General features: G+C 35.0%; 3 protein-coding genes and 1 long non-coding RNA gene across 9 annotated transcripts; 1 reads left to right on the plus strand and 3 right to left on the minus strand.

The window, feature by feature from the left end:
* Window positions 1-3,996: 3,996 nt before the first annotated feature.
* On the minus strand, window positions 3,997-6,902 carry LOC124832336 (uncharacterized). Its single transcript, XM_047306519.2, has one exon. The coding sequence runs from the start codon at window positions 6,291-6,293 to the stop codon at window positions 4,200-4,202; it is 2,094 nt and encodes a 697-aa protein (XP_047162475.2). The 5' UTR covers window positions 6,294-6,902; the 3' UTR covers window positions 3,997-4,199.
* A 2,140-nt stretch (window positions 6,903-9,042) lies between these two features.
* Window positions 9,043-11,457, plus strand: LOC124832351 (uncharacterized). The gene has a single exon (XM_047306543.2). It carries the CDS (start codon window positions 9,258-9,260, stop codon window positions 11,151-11,153), a length of 1,896 nt encoding a protein of 631 aa, XP_047162499.2. The 5' UTR covers window positions 9,043-9,257; the 3' UTR covers window positions 11,154-11,457.
* An 807-nt stretch (window positions 11,458-12,264) lies between these two features.
* LOC124832352 (uncharacterized) lies at window positions 12,265-14,060 on the minus strand. 6 transcript variants are annotated; one of them, XR_015784872.1, is made up of 5 exons: window positions 13,821-14,060; window positions 13,512-13,653; window positions 13,210-13,259; window positions 13,020-13,088; window positions 12,265-12,573 (listed from the first exon to the last, which is right to left on the minus strand). It is a non-coding gene; the product is annotated as an uncharacterized LOC124832352 (long non-coding RNA). The 6 variants fall into 6 exon arrangements; XR_015784874.1 differs by having other exon boundaries at window positions 13,476-13,653; XR_015784871.1 differs by lacking the exon at window positions 13,210-13,259.
* A 1,979-nt stretch (window positions 14,061-16,039) lies between these two features.
* LOC124832317 (uncharacterized) lies at window positions 16,040-17,009 on the minus strand. The gene has a single exon (XM_047306499.2). It carries the CDS (start codon window positions 16,894-16,896, stop codon window positions 16,336-16,338), a length of 561 nt encoding a protein of 186 aa, XP_047162455.2. The 5' UTR covers window positions 16,897-17,009; the 3' UTR covers window positions 16,040-16,335.
* Between the last annotated feature and the right edge of the window lie 3,845 nt (window positions 17,010-20,854).

The following is a 20,854-nucleotide window of genomic DNA, read 5'->3' on the forward strand; positions in this document are numbered from 1 at the left end:
AGAAAAAAATGCCACATGGCCACCTATTGGAAACTTTTTTATGAGAAATGCGTTAATCGTCCTTGTTTTTTTTCTTTTTTTTGCTTTTTCCTGTCTTCTTTTACTTTCTTACCTTACCCCTTTTTTATTTTTAATAATTCTGAATTTTGCTATATTAAAAAAATATTATACAAATATATTTTAACTTAATTTATATTTTATTCTATTTTTTATTTTGTCTTTTGATTCATTTATTATTATTATTGTTATATATTTAAAAAAAACTATAATACTTATTTTCCACGTATTTATTTTTTGAAATCATTTTATATTTATTTAGACTAAATCAAGTTTTGACAAATAGATTTATAAATGCAGTTAACATACTACGAATCAAATCATCGTGAAATTAAGAAAACATAATGTTGGAATAATATCTTGGAAGGTGGGAGAAGTAAAGTAACTTACAATGAATTCTTTAGTGAGAGATGGAAAATAGTAATATGGTCGTGAATACAACTATATTTACTAAATTGTTAAGAGTTGATGCGAGTATCTTTAAGATTAAGGTTAATCAACCTCCCAACTCATTTTTTCACCAAAGTTTGAGTCTTTTATATGAGTTTAGAGAAATGTAAAGAGAACTTAGTCTAGATGATTATCATATGAAGACAATTTGTGGTGATCAATTTTTAGTGGCAGTGGATAGAGATCTTAGTGACCAATATTTCTTATTAACTTTGTTGTGATTAAAAATAAATGCAAAAAAAACTTGAAAGTGATTTTTAAGATGGTTGTTAATTATATTTTGAAAACATTGATTATCAACTCTAGGTATTTATTAAAAAAAAGATAAACTTTTAAGTTTAACTAATTAATTTAAGCTCATTTCATTTTGATTATTTAACAAAGTAATAATCTTCTTTGCAGAAATTAATCACCATGTTTGATAAGATTTTAAATAAAATAAAGCATAAGTTCTCTTTAAGACATTTATACAAAAATTAAAAGAAGAAATTGAATGAATTAACTATCATTAAATATCTTACGATTGGGCCAAGAAAACAACATTCTATAAGAAGTGAAAAAAAAAGGTGAAATTAAAAAATATTAATGATGATGTTTAGGTTGTTTGCATTTCCAATTAAATCTTAACTAAATTTGAGTAATTATCTTGATGTGATTTCTTGATTAATAATTTATTTCAACCATTTAATAATACAATTTTACTAACAAGTGACAATCTAATCATTATCATGATACAATGGATTAGATCACACCTCATTAGGTAATGTGACAACCGATATTGCAAGGTTACGGTGAAAAAGTAAAACTTTTATAAAAAGACAAAAATATTAGAAAACGGACTCAACGTAGCTTATTATGCAAAACTATGGAAAACCCTGCGTCAACCAAAGTCACCGTCAACAACCATCATAGCGCCGTTAAACCTCCGTGTCTGCATCTTCCTCAACCTCGCGACGCACCTGCAACACTGAATTCCAAAACCTGCAGTGAAGTCGCCGTCAACCATGAAGCACCACCGCGTCTCCATGAACCTGCGATTCAGAATCCAAAAAATCATTCGTTGTTCGTTCTTTCGCGCCTCCGTCATTCACAAACGCAGAACCCCAGATCGAACCAGAAGCGAAAACGCAAAACCCTAACCACTATACTCCATCGCGCACCAATGTCATTGGTGCCAACAATGCCAGTGGCCACCGGAGGCATCGTAGACGCTCCTCTGTTTCACTGTTTCTATTTTGAATTCCATTGCTGGGGACTGCTTATTCAATCGATGTAAGTTTATTTTGATGGTATATACACTTCATTTCCCCCCTGGTTATTTAGGGCATAATTTTTAATGGTCATTGTACGATTTGTTCATTTTCTATAACTAGAATTTTATTGTGCTTTATCATATTCCAGTGAACATTATGCAGTAAATGTTAAACAACATCTGTACTTACACTTAATTTTCCTGTTAGGAGGAAAACTTTGTGTATTGGAGGAAAGCTTTAAGGATTGAAATTATGTGACACTTTTTTTCTTTTTCAGTAGTTGTATTTGAATTAAAGCTTCTCTAAAGCCTCTGTTCAGAAACTTTGTTTGATAGTGACTACATTTATTTTTCCATTACTCGTGTATCTAAAATTTCGCCGCTACCCCTGTTGAGATGGAAGAGAATTGCAGTGCTTGCAGCCATGTGCATTGTAGTTGTTCACATAATAATGTTTCAACTTGCCTTTTTTCTTCATATGCAGGTGGTTTGTCTTTCTAAAAAGTGTTCTCAGTTGTAATGCATATGTGCATAAATTAGCTTTTGCACACATAATTGCAGCAACAAATATCTAGCAGCAAAGAAACCATCCTACAAAGACAGATGTTTTTGGCTGCTAATATGTGTGCATAATATTAAATCTACAGACCTCTGTGTTCAAGAGACCAACTATGCTTCCTAGATCATTGATTTTTTCTACAGCATTATTGAGTTTCTTCTCTTTAGTTTTAGCATTGTTCAAGGTAAAAGGATAAAAGCTTCCTGTTTTCTTAAGTTATACATGTGTTAATGTGAAAGTAAAATTACTCTCTGTCGACTTTCGTAAAGGATATACCTGACAATGAAGGAGATTGAAAATTTGGCATTCAATCTTTGTCAGTGCATTTGGATCAGAAGAGGGGACGTTCTTCTTATGTATATTCTCAGAGGACTTGGTCTTGTATCCTTGATTTATCATAAATAAGTTTCTTTAAGGTATTCTGGATTTGTGTTTCACTTCTTAAAGAGTGTTGCTCCTTAACTGATGCATATATGGTGTGCATCAGGTTTCTAAATAAGGAAATTCCTCCCTTGCAAAAGTAAACACTGTTGCATGGAATATATCCTGTGTTTTATATATGTATTGACATTATGTTCGAGTATCAAGCTCAGTCTGCTCCAAAATTTATCAAATCGTCACATACCTCCAAGACTGATATATCTAATGAATGTGAACATGGTTGGTGATTTGATATTCTTGTTGAAGTTTGATGTTCATTCTCACTTTCTGTGATAGGTTTCTGCACATGCTGTTCTTGCTTCAGTCCTCTGGTATCATTCTAAGTCTGTTGATGTGAAAAGAAACTCTGCCATATGTTTCTCAGGAAGGTAACCATTGACCAAGTTTTTTTCTTCTTTTTAATAGATACACAAACCTTGTAAATTATTTATCAGTTGAGAGTAACTTATTTTGAAGATTAATAATACACGTGTCGCTAAGTAACAAATAATATGATCAAGAAGAGAGCCAAAGAAAACTATTATAAAAATGAATAGTTGATTTTAGATTAGCCATCAATAAGTTTGGAACAAATGTGTAAATAATGTCTTTCCATATTATATTTGTGTTCGTGAAATGAGAATAAGTGTTATATGCTTGATTATTGTTTAGTTTAGGTGATACTGTCACAAACTATACATTCAAAAGAGATAAGTAGGGTCAACAATATTATCACAATCAAATAATTGAAGTTAGGAAATATTGGTGTTTTTATCTCATTACTAAATGCTGATTATAGATTAGTATATTATGCCTGTATATTGCCTTATAACACTAAGTCAATAAAAATATTTACTAATTTATTTATTGAGTTATTTTTAATATTACACTGATTCTTTAACCTATTATACTATACATAATATTTAGTTTATTAATCCACTATATATTTGTAACTATTTCTTGAATACTTGCACGCACAATGTCTTATTTCTTTATATTATTTGTTGTTTAATTATGATCAAGACTCACATGTATGTGTGTGCGTGTAGAGATGGAGAAGAAGATGTGAATGAGAAAATTTCCACTTATAAATGTTTCACGAATGCCATCATCATAACTTCAAAGTGCAAAGAGGAGAATGAAAACCAAGAATAGAGATGGACAAGAAGATGTGAATGAGAAAATTTCCATTTATCAATGTTTCACGAATGCCATCATCATAACTTCAAAATGCAAAGAGGCGAGTGAAAGCCAAGAATAAAGTATGATAGTAAATGTATATTGGAGAAAGAGATTAAGGCACACTTCTGAACTGACAACAATAAACAAACATGGCTACAGTATATCCAAAAGAAGGATTACTTTGGTGCAGGCCTTATTATGAAGAAATTCATAGCATTACAAATTAATGGCAACAATGTTGAACGTAATGAAAAAATTGATATTGATTTAGCTGCAAGCTTAATACATAGGAGGCGGGCGTGGAGACTTGTAGTAATATGGTGGTGGTGAAGGAGAAGGAGGTGGTGGTGACTTGTAATAGTATGGTGGAGGAGGCGCGGGAGAAGGTGGAGGAGGAGACTTGTAAACATATGGCGGAGGAGGAGAGGGAGAAGGTGGGGGTGGAGACTTGTAGTAATATGGGGGAGGTGGTGAAGGTGATGGTGGGGGAGGTGACTTATAAACATATGGAGGTGGAGGAGGGGGAGATGGTGGTGGAGGGGATTTGTAGACATAAGGTGGGGGAGGTGAAGGTGATGGTGGAGGTGGGGACTTATAAACATAGGGAGGTTGTGGTGAGGGAGATGGTGGTGGTGGGGACTTGTAAACATAGGGAGGTGGTGGTGAAGGAGATGGTGGTGGTGGGGACTTATAAACATAAGGAGGTGGTGGTGAAGGAGATGGTGGTGGTGGGGACTTATAAACATAAGGAGGTGGTGGTGAAGGAGATGGAGGAGGTGGAGACTTGTAGACATAGGGAGGTGGTGGTGAGGGAGATGGTGGTGGTGGGGACTTAAAAACATAGGGAGGTGGTGGTGAAGGAGATGGTGGTGGTGGGGACTTATAAACATAAGGAGGTGGTGGTGAGGGAGATGGAGGAGGTGGAGACTTGTAGACATAGGGAGGTGGTGGTGAGGGAGATGGTGGTGGTGGGGACTTATAAACATAGGGAGGTGGTGGTGAAGGAGATGGTGGTGGTGGGGACTTATAAACATAAGGAGGTGGTGGTGAGGGAGATGGAGGTGGTGGAGACTTGTAGACATAGGGAGGTGGTGGTGAGGGAGATGGAGGTGGTGGAGACTTGTAGACATAGGGAGGTGGTGGTGGTGGAGACTTATAAACATAGGGAGGTGGTGGTGAAGGAGATGGTGGTGGAGACTTATAAACATAGGGAGGTGGTGGTGAAGGAGATGGTGGTGGTGGGGACTTGTAAACATAGGGAGGTGGTGGTGAAGGAGATGGTGGTGGTGGGGACTTATAAACATATGGAGGTGGTGGTGAAGGAGATGGTGGTGGTGGGGACTTATAAACATAAGGAGGTGGTGGTGAGGGAGATGGAGGTGGTGGAGACTTGTAGACATAGGGAGGTGGTGGTGAAGGAGATGGTGGTGGTGGAGACTTATAAACATAGGGAGGTGGTGGTGAAGGAGATGGTGGTGGTGGGGACTTGTAAACATAGGGAGGTGGTGGTGAAGGAGATGGTGGTGGTGGGGACTTATAAACATATGGAGGTGGTGGTGAAGGAGATGGTGGTGGTGGGGACTTATAAACATATGGAGGTAGTGGTGAAGGAGATGGTGGTGGTGGGGACTTATAAACATATGGAGATGGTGGTGAGGGAGATGGAGGAGGTGGAGACTTGTAGACATAGGGAGGTGGTGGTGAGGGAGATGGTGGTGGTGGGGACTTATAAACATAGGGAGGTGGTGGTGAAGGAGATGGTGGTGGTGGGGACTTGTAAACATAGGGAGGTGGTGGTGAAGGAGATGGTGGTGGTGGGGACTTATAAACATAGGGAGGTGGTGGTGAAGGAGATGGTGGTGGTGGGGACTTATAAACATAAGGAGGTGGTGGTGAGGGAGATGGAGGAGGTGGAGACTTGTAGACATAGGGAGGTGGTGGTGAGGGAGATGGTGGTGGTGGGGACTTGTAAACATAGGGAGGTGGTGGTGAGGGAGATGGTGGTGGTGGAGATTTGTAGACATAGGGAGGTGGTGGTGAGGGAGATGGTGGAGGAGGGGACTTGTAAACATATGGCGGAGGTGTTGAAGGAGAGGGAGGGGGTGGTGACTTATAAACATAGGGTGGAGGTGGAGATTTGTAATAATATGGAGGGAATTTATCTACATAGGGAGGAGGTGGTGGTGATGGTGAAGGTGGAGGTGGAGATTGGTAGTAATAAGGACGTTTTTGGTATTGATACGGTGGTGTTGGGTGTGGATAGTAGTTGGATGGCTGGGCATAGTAAGGCTTATCATCATCAGCTTCAACACTGATAGCCATAAGGCAAAATGCAAATGCAAGGATCAGACGAGGCCACTGCCTCGTTCCCATCTTCTCTTGTTTGATTGTAAAAACTTAGCGATCTTCTTTTAAAACAGTTATGCTTTTTTCCTTTCTTCCTTCCCAAACCATGGATTGGATGCCTTTATATAGTGTTTGCCTTCGCTGATGGCTGGTAACATATCTTTGTTTAATCACTGACTGGCATCAACCTTGGAAAAATATATTTATATTATCTGAACATTTCAACTTTATGTTGTGGATTGCCATTAAACGATTTTTTAGTTTTGTATAACAGGGATTGAGAACAAAGTCAAGAAGAGAGTTGGTGATGGCATGGTTGAATGAACTTTGTTAGATTTAACCAAAGAATTTTGGAAGCGCGTCACAGCTGAGAATGCTAATTACTTCCTTTGCCTTTTGCAGAGGGCTGATAAAGTCCAACGCAACAGTTTCCCGAGTTCTTTGAGATGTCTTTTATTTATGATTGGCTTTGGTTTGTTTCTTTCCAATTGCCATTTTTTATGCTTAAATCGTCAGTGTAGATTCAGCTTATAAGACATCCTTTTGTATAGCTTAACTAACATGACTGGGTTAAAATTATATATGACTGTAGAATATTCTGATTGTGGCTTAAAAGAATAACTTAATTTCTGACTTGATTTATAATTACTCTTTGCATTTAAATGATATTAAACCTTTTAATTTTAAACAATATGACACTTTTGTCACCTATTGCCTTGCCTGGGATAAAAGATTAGTTTTTTAATGGATGAATTTAATATTATATTAAGAAATAAATTTTATAAAATCAATTTGTAAGAAGTTTACACATTCATTTATATATAATATGAAATTGTTTTATTTTTAATCAATGGAAAACTTCTAACATTCTTATTATTTCTATTTTCAGTTTTGTTGTTATTAATCTCATAGTATTCATTAAATAACTTTGTTTTTAATATGACAAGAATGTCTCAAATGTTTATGGTGAGTTATATTTAGAATATTTATCAATCATGCGACTTATGTTAGACATTTTAATTTGTCAAGAATGTCAAAAGATTCTTGAAATAATTTTCCGGGGAAAATATAAAAAAGGAATCTCTTTTCTTCTCTACATAAGATTAAAAAATCATTCATAATATTTTTTTCCGATTAACTGAACATACCCAAAAAAGCTAGTTTATACATGGACTATTTGCTTCCTCTGCGGTGCATGTTGGAACGTCTGTGTTGACATAATAGACATGTTGGGCATTTTGTTTGTTATCTTTCATTTTTCTAATAATTTTATAAAGACATATAGGGAGACAAAACATCATTTTATATTTGATATTTGTGTACTCCTTAACTGTCAGATTAAGAAAAAGAAATAGCTATGGCTGGGAAAGATGATAGACAATTTAATTTAGGAGATTATTCAACAAGTACTGAGATGTTGAATTTCAACAATATTGTTAGGCTAATGGTGAATACTGTCAATATGGAGATGAAACTTGTTCTTATTCATCTGATGTGGAACAATCAATTTAATAAATTATCTCATGAGAATTCATATACTCACTTGACTACATTCTTAGATATTTTAACACAATTAAGATCTACCTTCTGATGAAGCAATTTGTCAGAGTTTGTTTTCTTTTTCATTAGCAGGCAATGCAAAAGTGTGATTACACTCTTCTTTTCCTAATAATAGTCTAACTATATAGGATGAAGTTGTTACAAAATTTCTACACAAATTCTTCCCTCAGTCAAGTCAAGGGAAACAGGAAACAGGAAACTACTTCATTCTGCCAACGAATGTGATGAAACATTTATTCAAGCATGAAATAGATTCAAATGAATCATTATAAAAACTCCTCTTTATGGATTTGATGAGCCGCAGATCAATATCTTTTTGGCAAGATTGAAAGCGCAAACTTTTTCTTCTAAATATTTAAGAAGAAATTAATGCAAAAAATTATGTATTATTAAAAAAGATTGAAGAAGTGAAAGCAACAGTAAAAGGGACAGCTATTATCTGGTGGGGAGAAGTAATGAAATTATGAAGAAACATGCATAATTAGTTAAGCGAAGTATTCAAAAGTCGCATACATCAAATTTCATAAACAACACTTATAATCATACAAGTTCAACAGAAAATCGAAACACATTACAATCAACAAAGTTTTCGAACTCGTCATTTTACTTTTTCAAATCCAGAATTTGTTAAAAAACGAGACCACTATCTCAAATAAATTTAACTCGACAATATATTTGTCTGCTATGTTTGCATAAGAGAAAATATGGCCATGCGGTGGAACTGATCAAATTTAGAAATTCAAACAAATCCATAGGCAAGGCAATAAATAGGTGACAAAAGTGTCATTGTTTAAAATTAAAAGGTTTAATATCATTTAAATGCAAAGAGTAATTATAAATCAAGTCAAAAATTAAGTTATTCTTTTAAGCCACAATCAGAATATTCTTCAGTCATATATATAATTTTCACCGAGTCATGTTAGTTAAGCTATACAAAAGGATGTCTTATAAGCTGAATCTACACCGATGATTTAAGCATAAAAAATTGCAATTGGGAAGAAACAAACCAAAGCCAATCATAAATAAAAGACATCTCAAAGAATTCTGGCATGTGTTGCGTTTGACTTTATCAGCCCTCTGCAAAAGGCAAAGGAAGTAATCAGCATTCTCAGCCGTGACGCGCTTCCAAAATTCTTTGGTTAAATCTAACAAAAGTTCATTCAACCATGCCATCACCAACTCTCTGTTATATAAAACTATAAAATCGTTAAATGGCAAACCACAACATAAAGTTGAAATGTTCAGATAATATAAATATATTTTTTTCAAAGTTGATGCCAGACAGTGATCAAACAGAGATATGTTACCAGCCATCAGCGAAGGCAAAAACTATATAAAGGCCTCCAATCCATGGTTTGGGAAGCAAGAAAGGAAAAAAGCATAATAAGTGTTCTAAAAGAAGATCGCTAAGTTTTCACATTCAAAGAAGAGATGGGAACGAGGCAATGGCCTCGTCTGATCCTTACATTTGCATTTTGCCTTATGGCTATCAGTGTTGCTGCTGACGATGATAAGCCTAACTATGCCCAGCCATCCAACTACTATCCACACCCGACACCACCTTATCAATACCAAAAACCTCCTTATTACCACCAATCTTCACCTCCACATTCACCATCACCACCATCTCCTCCCTATGTAGATAAATTCCCTCCATATTATTACAAATCTCCACCTCCACCCTATGTTTATAAGTCTCCACCACCTCCATCTCCCTCACCACCACCTCCTTATGTTTATAAGTCCCCACCACCACCATCTCCTTCACCACCACCTCCCTATGTTTATAAGTCCCCACCACCACCATCTCCTTCACCACCACCTCCCTATGTTTATAAGTCCCCACCACCACCATCTCCCTCACCACCACCTCCCTATGTCTACAAGTCTCCACCTCCTCCATCTCCCTCACCACCACCTCCCTATGTCTACAAGTCTCCACCACCTCCATCTCCCTCACCACCACCTCCTTATGTTTATAAGTCCCCACCACCACCATCTCCTTCACCACCACCTCCCTATGTTTATAAGTCCCCACCACCACCATCTCCCTCACCACCACCTCCCTATGTCTACAAGTCTCCACCTCCTCCATCTCCCTCACCACCACCTCCTTATGTTTATAAGTCCCCACCACCACCTCCCTATGTTTATAAGTCACCACCCCCTCCCTCTCCTTCACCACCTCCGCCATATGTTTACAAGTCCCCTCCTCCACCATCTCCCTCACCACCACCTCCCTATGTCTACAAATCTCCACCACCACCATCTCCCTCACCACCTCCTCCCTATGTTTACAAGTCCCCACCACCACCATCTCCCTCACCACCACCTCCCTATGTCTACAAGTCTCCACCACCTCCATCTCCCTCACCACCACCTCCTTATGTTTACAAGTCCCCACCACCACCATCTCCTTCACCACCACCTCCCTATGTTTATAAGTCCCCACCACCACCATCTCCTTCACCACCACCTCCCTATGTTTACAAGTCCCCACCACCACCATCTCCTTCACCACCACCTCCCTATGTTTATAAGTCCCCACCACCACCATCTCCCTCACCACCACCTCCCTATGTCTACAAGTCTCCACCTCCTCCATCTCCCTCACCACCACCTCCTTATGTTTATAAGTCCCCACCACCACCATCTCCCTCACCACCACCTCCTTATGTTTATAAGTCCCCACCACCACCATCTCCTTCACCACCACCTCCCTATGTTTATAAGTCCCCACCACCACCATCTCCTTCACCACCACCTCCCTATGTTTACAAGTCCCCACCACCACCATCTCCTTCACCACCACCTCCCTATGTTTATAAGTCCCCACCACCACCATCTCCTTCACCACCACCTCCCTATGTTTATAAGTCCCCACCACCACCATCTCCCTCACCACCACCTCCCTATGTCTACAAGTCTCCACCTCCTCCATCTCCCTCACCACCACCTCCTTATGTTTATAAGTCCCCACCACCACCATCTCCTTCACCACCACCTCCCTATGTTTACAAGTCCCCACCACCACCATCACCCTCACCACCACCTCCCTATGTTTATAAGTCTCCACCTCCACCATCACCTTCACCTCCCCCACCTTACGTCTACAAATCCCCACCACCGCCATCTCCCCCTCCTCCACCTACATATGTTTATAAGTCACCTCCCCCACCATCACCTTCACCACCTCCCCCATATTACTACAAGTCTCCACCCCCACCTTCTCCCTCTCCTCCTCCTCCTCCACCTTCTCCACCTCCTCCCTATGTATATAAGTCTCCTCCTCCACCTTCTCCCTCGCCTCCTCCACCATACTATTAGAAGTCACCACCACCTCCTTCTCCTTCTTCACCACCACCATATTACTACAAGTTTCCACCACCATATTACTACAAGTTTCCACCCCCGCCTCCTATCTATTAAGCTTGCGGCTAAATCAATATCAATTTTTTCATTATGTTCAACATTGTTGCCATTAATTTGTAACGCTATGAATTTCTTGATAATAAGCCCTGCACTGAAGTAATCCTTCTTTGGATATACTGTAGCCATGCTTGTTTATTGTTGTCAGTTCAGAAGTGTGCCTTAATCTCTTTCTCCAATATACATTTACTATCATACTTTATTCTTGGTTTTCATTCTCCTCTTTGCACTTTGAAGTTATGAGAATGGCATTCGTGAAACATTGATAAATGGAAACTTTCTCATTCACAGCTTCTTCTCCATCTCTACACGTGCAGACATATATGTGAGCTCGATCATAAATGTAGTCACTATCAAACAAAGTTTCTGAACAGAGGCTTTAGAGAAGCTTAAATTCAAATATAACTACTGAAAAATAAAAGAAGTGTCACATAATTCCAATCCTTAAAGCTTTCCTCCAATACACAAAGTTTTCCTCCTAACAGGAAAATTAAGTGTAAGTACAGATGGTGTTTAACATTTATTGCATAATGTTCACTGGAATCTGATAAAGCACAATAAAATTCTTGTTATAGAAAATGAACAAATCGTACAATGACTATTAACAATTATGCCCTAAATAACCAGGGGGCAAATGATGTGTATATGCCATCAAAATGAACTTACATCGATTGAAGAAGCAGTCCCCAGAAAAAAATGGATGGAAAGAGCCCACAACAATGGAGGAACCTACAATCCATCCAATCCCAAAACTCTGTAAAAGAGATTAAAATGATAGTTTTTAATAACCATTACATTAGACAATTCTGAAAGAGAGTATAACTTTTTGAAGGTTAGATCGACATTTCAGAGAAAAGAAAATCGAATTCTAACAACGGTAAGGCCATAGACCAGATGAAATATATATTAAAATGAAATGACTTTGAATTCTTACTTTGTAACAATCCCAGGCAGGGGGGAACTCTAGTAGTATCACAAAAGTACATACACATTGAAAGAAAGCAGACTGTTTATGAAAAATTTTCATTGATTCTCTTTCTATTTCAGATATTAAAAAGAGAATGGAACAAACAAAAACTGGAAATAAATCCAAATACATATCTAAAATTATACTGAATAATTGACTAATATATTAATGTAGAAACTAATTGGTTCCTTGAACATACTATAAACGAGGAACATCAAATAGGAGTCATGTTGTGCATTACAAAGAGGACAATGTTAGATATAATACAAGAATCAAACATGATGCAGTGAGAATGACATCAGCTCCAAAAGAATACTCTCTTGATGCCAATGGGCGATATGGTTTGTTTATCTGCAATACAACATTTGGCAAAGATCAATATTCGTTCCTCGAACTAAAATTTGGTATGCATATTATGTATCCTAATACCACTGTTGAATATTTTTGACTGAGATACACCAAAGAGATTGAGCATCTCTAAATTATGAGTTTTTTATACAAATGTAACGAGACTTTCAACTCATAATTAGATTCCTAACAATAATAACATATGACTCTGATATTTCTCATGTTTTTCATCACTTATCAAGTTGAATAAGAAATATTTCTAATTTATATTGAAATTTATAAAAAAAATAAAAATATTATGGAAGAAAGAGTTGCATTGGCTCACTTCAAAACGCTTAATTTAATTTTTAAAACTCAAATTTAGTATTGTTTGACCAAAAGTCCTGAAAGAAAAAAAGTAGTGATGTACTACTTAGCATATTGTCCATTAGTGTTAATAAGTTTCATACCTTGTCTATTTCAACATCAGTTAAATGATTCAAGCCTATAACCGCTCTTGAAGCAGCAGCTACTTCGGCCTGAAATAGAATGATAAAAAAATCTAGTTATTATGCTCAAAGGTACTAGTAAATTTAAGTAAAGTAGCAAAAATCATGCATTAATAAGGTCTTTTTAAGACCAACAGAGTTAAGTTCCCACCTGGAACAAGCCAATGAAATATGTTAGAGAAATATCTCATAACTTCTCTACTGCAAGGAGAGACATAGAAGTTATGCTTATTGCCCGTAAAAACAAAAAACAACTTAATTAAGTAAAGTGATTCAAAAAAACATTACAAATTTTCTTTTATAGAATACGAGGTTCATGCAAAAGAATTTATTGATATTATTTGACTAAATAATTTCACAGGAGAAAGAAAAGGATTTGATTTAACTGTGCCAATGAGTACGTATGGATTGGAAAACCTGGTAAATACATCCAAGTAATATTTGACAGAGTACCGAAAGGGTTTTGGAAAATGTTGAGGTTTAGCAGATTGAAATGATTCTCCAGAGTCGGCGTTCGCAACATGACTCCTTGCACGTTGGTGAAATGTGGATCCAACTTGTACGATTGAAGATCAACTGGTATCTTCAACTCTTCCTTCAGCCAAAGCAAAAATTTCAATTAAAATCAGAAACCCTGATGCTAAGAAGACGAAAACGAACACATCAAACTAATACCTTAATCGATAAATATAGGGTTATAGAAATAGAGAAGAGAAGTTGTATAGAGTCATGCTCCATTCAACAAAACACATGGCAACATACCTTAACTCAATCACGTTGCAGCTTTCACCGGCACCACTCGAATGAAACAAATTGCAAACGGAAAAGAAGATCTGCACGATTGCAGAAGAAACGCACCTTTGTCGTTGAGAGCTACGGTGATGGATGCAGATTAATGAATGGAGCTATCGTTGAGAGCTATACGTGATGAATTTCAGAGCGTTATGCGATGGATTTTAGAGTGTTATTTCAAAGGAGAAGACGAAAGAAATTTGCTTTACATGGGCGCCAATTCTTTTAATTTTTAAAATAATAATAAGCCATAGATAATTTTTTTTAAGTAGAAGTGATATCTCAAAAAGGATAATAATAATTAGGGAACATTTTTTTTATAATATTTTAATATCATCTACGTGAATGATCCAAAATTATTTTATAATCAATAAGAATAACCATAAACTTCAACATGAACCAATCCTCGAACCACACCGGAATGAGAGGGATCTGGAGACTGTGTAGGTATGGGACTATACAGTTGAAGGATAGCTTAAAAGGGATTGATTTGGCTACTCATATCACCAAAATGCATTTACTTTTCAGTAGCCTGACTCATAAGAACTCCATAGTTAAGCGTGCTTAGCCTGGAGCAACGGTCCCTGTGAGTTGCCGGGACGTTACAGATGCACACGTAAATGATGTTAAAATATTGTTAAAAAAATATTATTAAAATATCTATTTAAATATAAAAATGTTTTTTTATTGATCAGTCCAAATATAAATAACTTTTTTTTAAAAAGAACTTATCTATTAATACCTTAATAAATAACATTTAAATATAAAAGCACTATACAACATCTACTTCCTACTTATTTAATCATGTTTGATTTGAGTAGCATATAATTTACTTTTGGATTATTTTTGGCAAAATTCAAGACTGTAAATAAATGCATAACACATCCACAGGAACCCTAGATGTTGAGAAGCTGAGATTCCAAAAAAGTTTATATATTTATTGTACATATCCATGTTGTTTTCCGTTTTCACTTTCTAAAAGATAAAAACGTAAACAAAATAATTCATGTGTGCATGTTGCATAAGCATAGACTTTGACACAGTAGACAAGCCTGCAAGAACACTCTAACATAATATATTTCTGTTTAAAAATAACTCATGAATATTAACATATTGGAAGGCAGAAGAACTATGATAATATATTTAAATTGATTATCAATGTTTGATGGTGTTTTTCACTTAGATTTTTTTGGTTTTTGCTGATGCAAGAGGGATAAGTATTTGCTCTTCTTTTCTAGATTGGTTATGCAAACAGCAATTGGCCTCTTGTTCTTACGTTGTTTGGCAACTTAGACTTCTATAGTTGTCAATCCCAGTAATGTTTTCATCTCTTTTTAAAAAAAAATTGTTGTATTTGACTTTTCATGCTGGAAAATGACATTGTGCTATATGATGTACCCTTCTTTCTTAACAATATTCATTTTTCTCACATGGTTAACCTTTTATATTTTTCTTATTATAATAATGAGTTTCACCAAATATAATATTTTTATTTTGTTAACCTGTGAGAAATGTTCTTTTTAGTACTTGTATTATATTAATTTTACTTTTTCTCGAGATTAAGATATAAGTACTTTGTAATAACATATATATATATTATTAAATAAAGTTTTAGGATATTCTATCCTATATATAAAAGTACGTAGAGAGTATTTGATTAAAAATTTAAAGAATATATATGAAACGATTTATTTAGATAAAAAAATATTATACAACTTAAACAACACTTTCCAATAATGTTAATAAATATCTTGGTCATGAGTTTTTTATAATAACAACAAAATTCGATATTATTTAATTAAAAATCTTATAAATTATAAAAATTATATTGACAGTAAAAATTTATAAATTTTATTGAACCGTCTTAGATTTTCCGTTACGGATTTAATCAGTAAATCAAAATCCTGATCAGGGTTGTTGTTATATCTTTAAAAACATATTTAAGATAGGTAATTTGTTCAATATGTAAGCTTGTAATAATTCTACGGTGTTTTGTTATGAATGAAAACATTTCATCTTTGCAATCTCGTTTTCCTTTTCTCTTCTCCTCTATAATTTGACTCCCAACTTTATATTCACCCCGTTAAATCAATAAAAAAAAAAATCCAATACCCACCTTTAAATTCATAGAATATATAAGAACACAGAGAAGGAAAACGGAAACAGCAAGAAGAAAATATGAAATTGGATAAAAGAAATTAAAACAAACTTAATCATTAAATAACACAGATCACTGATACATATATATATGAGTAAAACACGAGTACATCCATAACATGCAACACTGATACATATATAATTACTGAATGGAAAACTTGAAACAGCTTAAACCCCTAGCTTAATACACAAGTGGCAGGGATCAGACGTAAAATAATAATAGTTGTTGAAGACTGGCAGTAATGGATGAGGTGAAGGTGACAGAGGAGGAGTTGAATTATAGACGTAACGGGGGAGGCGGCGAGAGAGATGGTGGGGGTGGAGATTTCTATTTATAGGGAGGAGACTGTGGTGGTTTGTATTCATACGGAGGTGATGATGGGGGCTTGTATTCTGGATATGTGGGTTTATAATAATACGGTGGTGGCTTGTATTCATACGGAGGAGGTGAGTAGTTGTTGTATGGAGGTTTGTAGTAATATGGAGGTGGTTTGTATTCGTATGGAGGAGGTGAGTAGTTGTTGTATGGAGGTTTGTAGTAATATGGTGGTGGCTTGTATTCATACGGAGGAGGTGAGTAGTTGTTGTATGGAGGTTTGTAGTTATATGGAGGTGGCTTGTATTCATATCGTGGAGGTGGTGGAGATTTGTAGTAATATGGAGGATATTTGGGTTCATAATATGGAGGGTATTTGGGTTTATAGTAAGGAGGTGGAGATTTGTAGTAATATGGATCATAATTAGGAGGGTATTTGGGGTCATATGGTTTGTAATATGGATTGTTGTATGGTTGGCCTCCACCATAGTAAGGATAGCCATCAGCAGCAACCATGGTAGAAATTATGCAGAAGACTACACCATAGATGAGTGCCTCACCTGAGATTTCCATTCTCTACTTCCCTAGTCTGTGCCTTTTCCAAGATAGACTAATGAATTTCTGTTTTACTTGGAATTCGAGTAAGGATTGTACTCCCTTATATAGTACTCGTACCAGCTTCTATCGAAACTGGGATGATTTCTTTATTTGGATTCATTGCTTTATGTAATGTATAAAACCAGATTTCTGTCAGTTTTTTATTTCAACTTGAACACAACAAAGTCAATAAGCTTGAGGATGTTGGTGATGTCATATCTGAACAAGTACTCGAAAGATTATCAAAGGTTAATTAATATATACCAAGTGATTTTATATTTTAAGCCATTGTAGTGGATTTCAGACTGAAAGCTCAGGCAGGTTTATTGTAACACAAAATTGCCGAGTCTAGAAATTTAGATTGACTGAGTAAATTTCTGTGATGCTATATTACCTATATATTAACTTGTTTAATTAGTTTACTTGTAACATACATATCGGATTTTGTTAATGATCCAATAAGACTAAGGCAACTCGTTGATTACTTAAATTAACATATTGCTTGCTTGACTTGTGTTTCTTCCTCATTTGATTAGCCTTTCTAACTACCAGATTTGAATCACTCCCATTCTCCTTTTGCTTTTCTCAGTTTTAGTAAATTAGCTATATTAGTCAAAACTCGTGTGATTAATTTCCTGTTACATTGTGTAGCTTGTCATTTTCTTCTGTAAACCAGATTGCAAATTCATAAGGTAGAACTTCTTTTCAGAGTGTTTGATCAATTCATATGTAGTAGTTATATTGATGTTACAAATGTTAGTTTATAATAGGGAGGCAAGACATTTTCTTAGATTATGAAGGTCGTGTGATTTTGGAGCTCAACGCTTGCACCATTGCTGCACTTGCTGACTTAAATTCCTTACATCACAAGGGCAATATATCATTACATTATGGGACGAACGAGCATAATGGTTGAAAAAGTCCTTTAGTTAGATTTTCAACTTATTTGCCGAAAACTAAAAGGGACTTATTATTTAATTATATATATTTGCCGAAAATCGTTGAACAACTAGGGATTTTATGAGAAGTTATTGTCAGTAGTGCTTCTGTGGAAGCAACGTACGAAAATGATTTACGATTCTGATAAAAGAAATTTTAACAAGAAAAATGAACTTTTGGAGCAAACAGTGAATGATTGTAGAAACACCGGTTGTCAGAAGAAAAGAGGAATGCACCTAAAATCTTCTAACAATGGAGGTTTGTCCAAATCATACAAGTTAATTTTAGGGTTTGAGTGTATAACTTGGCTGTTTCTAAGTTATTTTCATGTCTCAATAAACGATTGATAATTCTATTAAGGTGAGCTGAAATTCTTCCATCCATTAAAACTGACAAAATTCAGTAATATATTAAAAGAAAATACAGTTACAAACATTAAATTTTAAAATATTTAAATTTGATTTTTTTAAACTATTATACAAAAATTATGTTTTGTAACAAATGTGGTATGAGAAGTATTTTTTATGTGACAAAAAAGAATTTCATATTGGATAATATAATATCTGTAGATCATTTGCCGAGAGGATTTAACATCACTTTCATAAAGTTTAGGATAAAATAGTTTATAATTTAAAATAGGAACAAAACACACTTTTTTAATTAATGATAATTTGAAAATAAAAAACATACTTAATTCATTTTAAAATTGTGTTTAAATTGTATCGCGTATCACAATTTATACCAACATAAATATCTTAAGTGTATACCTTATATATATATTTCTCAATTATTCTAGTATTAAATATATGAGGGTGATTTCGGAACAACATACAAATTATGACAAATTTATTGTTTTTAATTAATTTAACTAATTTTCTAAAGGTTGTGAATTGGTTGAAAATATTGTAATCTTTGATGTCAGTGTGTCTTGCTAGTTATAAATAAGGTCACCGTTGAGAGAAAAATAAATTTTAAATTATAATGAATTTTATTTCGATTTTTTAATGATAGATTTCCTTATATATGAACCAAATAAATAAAAGATAAACAGATTATATTACCACTCCGGATGAGACCATTTCCAAAATTGAACCGTGCTATAGAATCAGTGAAGTTATTCTGTTATAAATTAGCTACCTGATTAGAGAGAGTGAAAGTTCCGATGTCTAACCTTTAACTTTCTCTAAATCTTGTATTGATAACCCAGTTTTGTTTGCTATTGTCTACGGGGCTACCACTTACACATACAAAGTAACTATCCAAGAGCTTCGTTGATCCTAAAGACTTCGATTATGTCTCATGAAAAGAACGGTGGTTACTAAAAAGTGATTTTAAGCCTAACTCATCCATACAAAATCAGTTTATATGGTGAGGTTTGTACCTCACTTATATATTATAAATTAGTTTTATCTCTAGTCAATGTGAGATATCCAATACAACTTCTTCATGTCGAGGTATAGATAGAGCAGTCAAAACGGGTAACCCGGCCCGACCCAACCCGACCTACAACGGGTTGGTCACTTAATGAGCTAACCTAATCCGGCTCATTTATTAGCGAGCCGAAAAATTTGAACCCGACCCGACCCATTACGGGTTGGTGGGTTAAACAGGTTGACTCATTGGCTCACTTAACTTTTTTCACCCTCATCTTCTGAGATTCTTATAATATGTTATTTTGATCGATCAAATTGAAACAGTAATAACTAGACCAATTGATATAAAAGAAAATGAAACAAAAAAACTCTATTTGTTATATATTCTAAGTTCTTAAGTATAAAATTTTGTCAATTTAGTTTAATGAGACATACACAACCGTTTGACCAAGAAACTACATATAGTCGTTAACAAAAATATATAGCAGAGGGGAACTTTTGGATAGGCACCGTAGCACGAAAAACTCTACTGCGAAGTAAAGGTTGTGCTTTTTGAATAATTAATTTAATTAATTTGATTTCAATAAAAAAAATAGATGGGTTGGTGAGCCAACCCGACTCACCACAGGTTCAACTCGGGTGAGCCAAGTTCTTAGCGAGCCGGGTCAAAATTGGCTTGCATCAAAATTTTCATATTTTTTTCTAACCCAACCCGGCTCAAACCCGTGGTGAGCCGGGTTGGCTCACAGATTTCAACCCATTTTGATGGCATTAGGTATAGACATCTCGAGCGTGAGAGTAGAAATAATGGGTGGTCCGATAGTGACCCGACAACAGGTGGAACATAATGCCCACAAAGATCTCGTTAGGAAAGACTCAAACCATGACTCTGGTACCATATTAGAAAGTGATTTTAAGTCTAACTCAACTCCACAAAATTGATTTGAATGGTGAGGTTTGCATATATATTATAATTTGGAACCCATCAATTCTACTCACGCTCGAGATGTCTATACCTCGACGTAAAGGAAGGTGTTGAAAATCTCACATCGATTAGAGATAAGACCAATTTATAATATATAATTGAGGTGGAAACCTCACCAAATATATCAAAATTTGAGATGAAATCTAATTTTGTATCAATAGGAAAACTAAAAATATATTTAACTTAATTAATTAATTAAACGTTTGACTTGTGTTACTTTTGAATACTCTAATAATTTTGTTTTCTTTTTATTTCTCTTACTTTCGTTAAAAGATAAATACGAAATACATTTTATATTTTTAAAGTATTAATTATATTTGTTTTATTTAACTTCTTATAAATATGGCTGAAAATATAACATTCTCTTTCAAATAATTTTCATAACCTAACTTGGTTGGAGTTAGTTATTCCTTTTGTATGTGTAATCAAATTTTCTTTTACATAAATAATAAATGCATTTTTTCTTAATTTTAATAAAATATGTATAAGATATTATACTGTACCTTTTTAACTGTCAACTAATTAACCAAAGATTAAATGAATGATAAAATAATAATTAATTTTGTTTTCATACATAAAAATATTTTTAAAAAAATACTATAAAGGAACATAATGAATATAAAATAAGTATAGAAAA

The sequence above is a fragment of the Vigna umbellata genome, chromosome 3 (genome assembly GCF_029865625.1).
Source record: "Vigna umbellata cultivar VRB3 chromosome 3, Vumbellata_1.0, whole genome shotgun sequence".
In the NCBI taxonomy this organism is placed as follows: domain Eukaryota; kingdom Viridiplantae; phylum Streptophyta; class Magnoliopsida; order Fabales; family Fabaceae; genus Vigna; species Vigna umbellata.

What these genes read in the sequence shown, in the direction of transcription:
- LOC124832336 (XM_047306519.2), bottom strand. Translation starts at nt 6,293, where the DNA reads ATGGGAACGAGGCAGTGGCCTCGTCTGATCCTTGCATTTGCATTTTGC.
- LOC124832351 (XM_047306543.2), top strand. Translation starts at nt 9,258, where the DNA reads ATGGGAACGAGGCAATGGCCTCGTCTGATCCTTACATTTGCATTTTGC.
- LOC124832317 (XM_047306499.2), bottom strand. Translation starts at nt 16,896, where the DNA reads ATGGAAATCTCAGGTGAGGCACTCATCTATGGTGTAGTCTTCTGCATA.